Source organism: Chelmon rostratus, chromosome 21 (genome assembly GCF_017976325.1).
Source record: "Chelmon rostratus isolate fCheRos1 chromosome 21, fCheRos1.pri, whole genome shotgun sequence".
In the NCBI taxonomy this organism is placed as follows: domain Eukaryota; kingdom Metazoa; phylum Chordata; class Actinopteri; order Chaetodontiformes; family Chaetodontidae; genus Chelmon; species Chelmon rostratus.
In genome coordinates this window covers 20,890,815-20,900,179 of record NC_055678.1, presented here as the reverse complement: position 1 = coordinate 20,900,179, position 9,365 = coordinate 20,890,815, and the positions used below count along the sequence as shown (strand labels likewise).

The 9,365-nt window shown below is 40.4% G+C and overlaps 1 protein-coding gene across 1 annotated transcript; it reads left to right on the top strand.

Moving 5' to 3' along the window:
* The first annotated feature begins 2,142 nt into the window (after positions 1 to 2,142).
* On the top strand, positions 2,143 to 8,910 carry cabcoco1 (ciliary associated calcium binding coiled-coil 1). Its single transcript, XM_041963257.1, has 7 exons — positions 2,143 to 2,215; positions 2,314 to 2,402; positions 3,097 to 3,266; positions 4,364 to 4,508; positions 6,071 to 6,143; positions 6,227 to 6,340; positions 8,523 to 8,910. The coding sequence occupies exons 1-6, from the start codon at positions 2,165 to 2,167 to the stop codon at positions 6,305 to 6,307; spliced, it is 609 nt and encodes a 202-aa protein (XP_041819191.1). The 5' UTR covers positions 2,143 to 2,164; the 3' UTR covers positions 6,308 to 6,340; positions 8,523 to 8,910.
* Positions 8,911 to 9,365: the final 455 nt, after the last annotated feature.

Genomic DNA, 9,365 nt, shown 5'->3' with positions numbered 1-9,365 from the left:
CCTGCTGTCAGAGAGACTCACCAGAGCACCAACTGTGGCTTAATCTGCCTCTGAAATACACCCCGACACAGGCTGTTTCTTCCTGTCTGAGTAATGTTTGCCAAGCCAGTTGTTTTTGGAAATAACTGAGTCTTTTCAATGCCATCACTTAGTAATAACCCAGTGAAAGTTATTATTATTATTATTATTGCACACACATCATGGACAGTTTTACAGACATTACATAAAATTTGATAAAATTAGATAAACCATAGTAAAATTCAAAATAAGCCAGATTGAAACTGGAAGACATGCGATTTTTTTTGTTTGTTTTGTTTTAAAAAAGAAATGGCTTCTGCAGTGTTGTGCAGGCTGTGAGGCTGCAGGCTTGAAGGATTATGCAGCAGATCAATATAAACGATTTGACTATGTCAATCCTCTGAAATCTGAATACTTTCACAATATAAAATCATCTTATTCCACAGCACGTGACAGTAACTCATATATTCTGTATCAGGTATTTCCAGCTCCTTGTTGAAGCCATATGATGATTAGACTGGAATTTTCCCAAAACTCAGCCTGACATGTCTGGTGTCTTTGGAGGTTTCAGGATCTTCATTGAAATATATGATAAAGTTATCTGACTTTGCACAATGTTTGGCTGCACAGCACACATTTGTAATCACTTGTCCCCCCCCCCCCCCAGCAGATCAGTGGCTTTTATAGACTAAAGAAGTTTAGTAAATCAGTCATTGTCCATTATTGGTTCAGTATAATTCATGGATGTGAAATAGTTGCATTTTGTGTATTTATTTAGACTTGGTTGACTCTAACTTGGCCATCAAATGTTTGGAGAAAAGGATGACTGCAGGAGCTTTTCTGGTGTTAAAATGTTGTTTCCTGAAAAGTTTTTTTTTTTCCTTATTGTTGAAGATAATGCAGAGGACAGACTAACTAACCAACAGTCCAATGGGACAATTGTTTAGGACTTCCAAAACTAGACTTAATCAGCTCACAGGACAGAAAAATAGGATCACATACAATGGTTCCATCAGGTGTTAGTGACTTTATTTCTCTACATCTGTAAGCTAATATGGAGGATGCTAAGTTAAGCATCAACTGTTTTTGTACTAGGCTGTAAATATGATTTTAAGATGGGGGTCTATGGGGATTGGCTTGCTTTTGGACCCAGTCTCAAGTGGCCATTCAAGGAATTGCAGCTTTTGACAGCCCTGGAGGTTGCTACTTGCCTCAATCAGGTGTTCCTGTGCCTAACAACCATTAAGTTGAATATGGCCGTATAGTCGCTATGAGTAGATTTAGTTTTTGCAAGATTGTCTATCTCAGCCAGAAAAAAATGAAATAGGCTACGTTGTCAGTGAACGTTATACTGATTCAGTAGCCTATCAACATTTTTGCGACTTGACAGGTAGCGGAACTTAATTACCAATTCCTCATGTTAAGAGAAAACACAGTTTGGTCAGCATTGTGTTTCCTTCAAATGTATTTGCTGCAAATTGGTTGTATGTAAATATAATTTCTAGACAGGGCTACATAAAAAAATGGATTATAACCATGAGAAGCAAGGAAAGATGCAAACCAAATTTAGGGAGAATGAACTGTAATGAAAATGGCTTGTAGCACTGTTTAATATGACGCTGTGTCTGTGTAATGGACTAAAATGTGGATCAGATCAGATCATGTAAATATGTGAATTCATGTTAAATTATGAAAGCTGAATTCATATAGATACCATCTCTGTGCACGTGGTCACAGTGTTAACTGATAATTGTTCACTTTGTTTACCTTCCCTGCTACATCACTGTACAAGGAGAGAATGATCAAGTAGCTGGCCACAACACAAATGATTATACCTTCACAATAAAAGCATACAAACAAACAAGTCTAAACTGCAGTTTGCTGTTTGTACAAACCAACAAAAGTAGCATTACTTTACTTTGACATGGAATTGTAATACATAAAACATGGAATAAAAGTTAGATTAATCTGCCTTAAAAACCTGAGCACACAAATAATTCTAATAATTATTTTAACTCCCAGAATGATTCATTCTTTAAAGGGGTCCAACGGAAGTACTCGAATGAGAAGACGGTGTCGGTTTAAAGAGAAAATAAAGTAACTTGACACGGCGGGGGTGTTGCGAGGCAACGACGCCAGCGTCAACATGTCCGGAGGAGCGACGCGTCGTGAAAAGAAAGAACAGCCTAAAGGAAAGGTAACAGCTGATCGTTGTGCTCAGAAAACGCGTTTGACGTGTTGTGTGTTTGCTTATTTTTCTGAAGTCGAGCGTGTTTTTTGTTCCCGCCTCGTCAGAAACAGGACAGCGTCTTCCTCCAGTGGGCCGCGCTGCCCCCCCGACTCACCCAGGACCTGCTGGAGAGAAGCGCGGGAGAGCTTCAGGCGTGAGTAGCGTCAGCCGCACGGATCTGCGCCGCTAGCAGCTAGCTGCTAGCTGCGCTGTTTCCATAGAAACAACGCTTTAGTTCAGGATAGCATGAGTAGCTATGGCGGTGTACTGTGGCTGTGGCTAGTTTAAAGCTTCATTTTACAGCCAGGCCTCTTTAACCAGAGGGCTGAATGACAGACGAAGGCTTCGAGTCTCGCTCTTTATTCTTGCTGTATTCATTATATGATTAGTTGTCCTGTATTGTTTTATGGGTGCAGCTGAAGACCCTGTCCCTCCATGTGGACACTGAGGTTCTGAGCTCCTGACAGGGAACCTGTCAGCATGGTTTTAATGACTTAAACTAGGATACTGTAGTGTTTGAGATCCCTAAATTACACACAAGTTAACTGTCATGACTGATTTTTTATTATTTGTATTTTACTATATTCTATTAACCATTAAATTAAAACCTACTAAATTTGATTTCCCAACTTTTGTATTTTAAGTTCTTCTCCATAGCGAACTGTCAGAAATGACATGAGAGATGATGTCTTTATGTTTTTGTTTGCCAAAGGTATCAAATTTAAACATACTGAGAACTACTGGACTCAGCTTCTAAAACACCTGCTGAATGTAAAGTCTGCCTTGTGGCCCCGATGTTTCATCAGCATTAAAGTGACTCTAACATTACCTGCTCTTGTTGCCTGTAGGGAATTAAAGGAGATTCTGGACTTCAGGAACCATCAGACCTGCATGAAGGAAGCTGCTTTGCTGGATTTCTATGTCTGTGGTTTCTGGTGGGCAAAAGAGGCCAACTTCACCCCCATGCAGACCTCCTTCACCATGGCTGTGCTACACATGCTACTGGGCAACATAAAAGGTGGGGAGGACACAAAGAAAGAGGGTAGCAGGCAGAGTAATTCACTCGTCTTATTTTCAGTGAACACACACTGCCACACTACACCACCTCTTATCTTTCCAGAAGCTAGAACAAATCATCCTTTTCTTTGTCTACTCATGTCTTGACCATTGTGATGGACTGTATTCTTGGTTAAGCCAACAGTCTTGAGCATGAGCACTACGTGGTCTTAATTAACAGTTCCTCTTCGTCTTTGACATTTATTCTAAGAGCAGAGCAGAGGGACTACAGGGACAAGAGAAAGGATTAGGCAGGGGAGGATTGGCATATATCACAGACAGTCTGAAACCACAGAGTGACTGAGTACTACTACATTCTGGCAGGGTGGATGTGGTGGAGCAGAGTCTTTGTAGGAGTCTTGATTACAGGACAGGATGCAGGTGGAGAGGCTCACCTGTGCCCATTCAGGCAATCACACACCACACAGAGAGAGAGGGAGGGGGACAAGAGGTGACTGCAGTTCAGATGAAGAAGAGTGTGACAATAGATGTTCATACTGTATGAAAATGAATGGTTACCCAGGCTATGTATACAATAGCATAGGAAGGAGCGGCTGTGGCTCAGGAGGTAGAGCGAGTAATCCACTGATCAGAAGGGCGGTGGTTTGATCTCCACCTGCCTGTGGGGCAGAGATCCTACTCAGAGTTCTCTGTGGAAGTGTCCTTTGGCAACATGCTGAATTACATGACCAGAGAAGCGCTATATAAATCCAGTTCATTTACCATAAGGCTGTCCGTCAGATACAGTGTCACCAGAACACTCTAAATCTCTCATGTGTATGAGCTCATTCAGGGCTTTTGAATGCAGGGATAATGTATGAATTTACAGCAGGTGTGAAGATGTTCCTTTCTTCTGATATTTCAGTGAATATGAGATGAAAAAGTACAAAACATGCAAGTTTACTGCGTTAAAAAATGAGTACTTGATCCATAAAATGTGTTGCCACAATGCAGAAAACTAGTAAACTAACACAGCTGGTGAATGCATGATATAACTACGTACACTGTCAAATATATCAGAGTTGCAGCACTAACTTGTGCTTTATTGCCACATTCCAGAGAAACAGATGACTTTAGTGGAGAACTTGATGGAGTTTGCTAAGGCCTTAGCTGCTGCCTGTCAGAGCTCCACTTCAGAGGCAGACACCACTTCACTTCTCGACAGAGAAGAAGCCACTGCACTCATAAGTTACGTCAGAAACAGGTATGAAAATGCTCTTATATTCTCAGGTAAGATCTACAACCCTGATCCCAGAATATTTGGGATTTGTGTAAAATGAAAATAAAAAACAGAATGCAGTCATTTGCAAATGAATTGTTACTCACAATGGTCTTATGAAGTGTTCCTAAGCACATGTAGTAACATCCTTTATACAGTCATGTGTTCACAAAGTGGTGAACCTCGCTCCATCCTCGCTTGTGAACGACTGAGATGCTCCTTTCATACCCAGTCATGATGCTATCACCTGTTACCAATCAACCTGTTTACCTGTAGAATGATCAAAACAGGTGTTTTTGGAGCGTTCCACATCTTTCCCAGTCTGTTGTTGCTCCTGTCCCAACTTTTCAAACATTAAATATATTGTCTTTGTACCGTTTTCAGCTGAGTATTTGTCAAATAGCATTAGCAAGTTGTTGCATTCATTTTGTCTGTGTTTAACACAGTGTCCTAACTTTAGGATCAAGGTTTTATACAGTATGTGGATTTTTCCAAACTGTGTGTATGACTCACGCAGAGATGCCTGGAAGGGTACAAATGCATACTTCCTGTAAATCCCACCCAGCATGTCCCTGTGGGCCCAGCATGGATCAGTGGTATGCTGGTCCATCCTCTGTGTGGGCCCATGTGGGTTATGGTAGTGTGACACACCACTGATCTTTGGATGACACTAACCAATATTTAACCTACATGGGTAACAACACATATCAAACATATGGTCCAGGGTTTGCACATAAGGACCCCATTTGTACCCCTTAATGGCTGAGTCATTATCCCACATAATGCAGGTGGTCACAGAAAGAGGTCCTGATGATCACTGTTCACTTGCAACACACAGATGGCATATGGTATATGAAGCTGACAGACAGCTCTTAAGGCTAACTCTGACTGTGTGTGTGGTGGACATGTTGATGGGGTTAAGTCTGAAGAAACATGCTGGAAGGCTGCCCGTTTAGTGAAATACAGAAGGTGGGCAAATGGAACAGTTTGGCTTCTCTGACATTTAAAAGTCAAGAAAAAATTTAGGGGTAAAACCCAAATCACAATATCAGAAAAAAAGGTTTTCAAAACATTTTCAGAACAGTTGTGTAGTCTATACTTTTTGAGTGCATCACCCTCCATACACCCTGTAATTCAGTTGTCGTGTTGGTGACTGTGCTTTCCTATTTTCACATGAACTGTCGTAAGTGCTAAAGATATTACTCAAGTCTCCGCCTAATGTAATCATTCCTGCTGGAGACAAACGTAGACAAAGAGACAGAATGTGTCTAAGTACAGTACTTGAGTGCAGTGTGTGCCCTCACTTTCCACCACTGCAAACCCAGAAGTTTACCCTCCCTTCATGGGAATTTTATTTATGAATAGAATATACCTCAGAGTTTTGAATGATACCATCACAATAATGTCCTGCAGAAAAAAACATATATATAATTACAGCCAGTATATTGTGATTTTGTCTCATTTAAGATATGTAAAATAACTCTGTGCTCCTGTAGTCTGTATTGTGTTTTAATAATTAAACTACTCGTCTATTCTGTTGGCTGCAGTCTGTTTCAGAAATACAGGCTCTATGAGCTGCTCTTCACCACATCCAGAGAGGAGCTGCTGACAGGCACGGAGGTGAGGCAGTGTGTGACTCCTTTGTGTGTATGTGTGTGTGTGTGTATGTATTTAAATAGTATTTTCAACATGCTGTTTTCCAGAAGACCATTGAGGTGTTCAGCTGTCCAGATGCTCTCACTCCACTGGAAGAAGGAATTTCCACTCAGCTCTTCTTCCAGTAAATGTCTCTGCTTGCTGTCCAGGAAAACGAGCAGGTGATTTTGGATAGATGGTTGGCTGGACAGTCGGCATCGGTGTGAGCTGTGACTTGTGATTCCTTCGTTGTCCACAGTAGGGCGTTGTCTGTCCATAGAATCAGACTATATGAGTCGTCCACACTTAGTGTTTGTGCTCAGGTTTGCTTTATTATAATACCGTTCACACAATCCACTTTATTAGACTGCCTCACATGAACCACATTACAGAGACATGCACTGAACATTTATTATGACCTAGGCTAATATTTACACTTTGTCTGGATCAAATGGCACGTAACAGTGACACAAAGGTCACATTTAGTAAGGTGTTCCCTTCATTTTTTCCCGCTACAATAGTTGGGTTTACAGAAAATAATAACAAAGCAAGCCTTTTCTGGATTATACATATGGCTTCATATAACATGTTGTTCATGCTATATGAAGTTTACATGCAGTAAACTAGCTAGGACCCTAACATCCAGTCCTGGTCAACATAAGAAAACTGAAGCTCAAATGTAAGAGCAGTCATGACAGGCATGAATTGAAAATGATATGCAAAATGTTAAAGGAATAAACGTTGTATGTAATACACTCACTCACTTTCTGAGACTGAGACAAGAAGATTGACATGAACCTCATGTCTTTAGTTACAGAGCTGGAGTCAGGATGTGGAAACAGCTAGACTGCTCCAAACATCAAAACTACAGCTCTGAAGCTGTTGGGAGGTGTACTAACATGCTTTAATCTGTGCACAAACAGAGCTGTAAAAACAACTATTTGTGGTTTTAGGACATTTACCGACTATGAAACTACTCCATATAGCACCGCACTTCATAAGCACATCATGATTGCATTCTAAAATCATCATAACTGGGATGTTACCTTTGACACACTGTAAGCGTCACTACAGACTCAGAGCAGTTTAATAATGCAGGCAGGAATGCATGAATTGCAGATGGGATTTTAACATCCGTGAATAATGTATGACCTTATGTTGCAAGCTTATATGTTTGCATTCCCTATTGTACTGCCACAGTGTACAGGCATATAACAATAGTTGGTGTCCATATGTAGTCAGTTTGGCAATGAGATGAGATGTAAAGCTCAAGGAATTACATGAGAAAATAAGAGTACAACTTCAGAACAGTCTAACAGGCTAATAGTGAATACATTTTTATTTATACATTTCTAAAGTTGAACCCAGATTTAATAGGAGCCGGGCCAACAGTGTACTTTCACTCGCTGTCCTGGTGTTTTTACTGTGACCTGTGTGATAAATAAAGAACTCCATTTCGTGCCCTGAGTGCTTTCAGCCTTCCATTCAGCAGGATATTCCAGAAACAGAGATCTGTTTTTAGCCTGTCGCAGATTGCCTGTGCTGTTCCACTTTATGTCCTTGTAAGTGGTGTTTCATACCCTCCATCTTTTCTCCCTCTCCTTTGCATCAGTGGTAATAATCATCACGACATGTTTTATTTAAAAAGCTTTTATCGAGGCAATATCTCAAACTGCTACAAGGGAAGAAGGTTAAGATATGAAAAGCTCTCTGACTGAGTGGGAAGGATATTTGAGCTTCCCAGGATTCTGACTTGTGGCTCCAATCAGGCCGTAAAATGTTTAGAAAACTAAGAGGGTGAATGTCATACCCCACGTATGACATTTTAAAAAATACTTTAATTTGGACGTACACGGTCAAACATAGAAATTCAACAATGCTGCGAGGACACACACAATGCAGAATACATGTCCTAGAGTCAGAGTACTGTTGTAATCAGTGTGGAATAAAGTTGTTTGTACTGAGATGAAGTTCCTTTGCAAAGAAAGAGGGTCATCAAAAGTGTCTGATAATACAGACATGATCATTATAACGTTGACAGACACATCCTGCAGACACAGAGCCACATTATCATTCAGTTGGAGTCATGTTTGTGTTCACCGATGAAGCCCAATATTCCCAATATTCCTACTCTTCAGCTGCCAAATGCTCCACTATCTTCATCAGTTAGTCTCTAACCGTGTGCTGTTTGGTGCCGGGCGGGGGGTGTAGCGGGTGAAGTTACAGTAAAACCAAAACGATGAGCTGAAAGAGACTGAAGCACTCAAATTAGACAAAATGTTTGATGTATTAGAAAGTAAGTAAGTACATGCTCTGCTTGCCCTCTCAGTCTGATGTTTGTGTATGTGTGTGTTTCATTCTCAGGCTCAGTCCAGTGAGGAACTACATCTGGAAGAGAAAAACTCTGCTGTCAGTGCAAAACAGCCCTGCCGAAACGCAACAATAAATCACATCTATCACACTTATTATTATTATTATTATTAAATTGTATTTTACTTTGATCAGTGATCTGTTCTAAGAGCTCCTTAGCATACGATATAAAGCAGTTTTATAGGGAAAAAATATCATATTTTTGTTACAGTGCTATGTTTCACTGTTTTATTTAGACTCATTTGGTTGTAATATTGCTCGCAGTAATAAATGCATGTGTAGTTCATGACCCTTCTGGACACAGTTTGTGGTGTGTGCGTATGTGTCAAGGTTGTCAGATACAGTCTGCCCTCTTCTGGCCAACAATACACATTGTAGAAACACTGAATATGACGGAGCCGAGGTCTTCCTGCCATGTAAGGAATCCCAGTGCTGACATCCAGTATGTGCAAAAAAATCAGTGGATGGATAAATGCCATTAGGAAATTTGGAAATAAATAAACAATAATTCAATAATCTTAACTCAAGGTCCACTTACTATCTTTTTCTGTAGCTTTTAATGCACTCTGCAATTCTAATTCATTTTGTTATACTTTTATGACCTCTTCAATGACCCCTCGTCCGTGTTACTCAAGAAAGTTGCTGCTCAGATTTTGAAACACAACAACACTGGTAAAGAAAGGTCCAACAGGCCGAGCACTGAAAGCTGAATGTTGATGATCAGAATCAACAATGACAGAGAAAATAAATTCAGATGGTTACTACCCAGACTCATCACAGTTTTACCTCCAAATAAAGTGCTAGATACACAGAAGTCATGTGCCAACAATGGGGGGA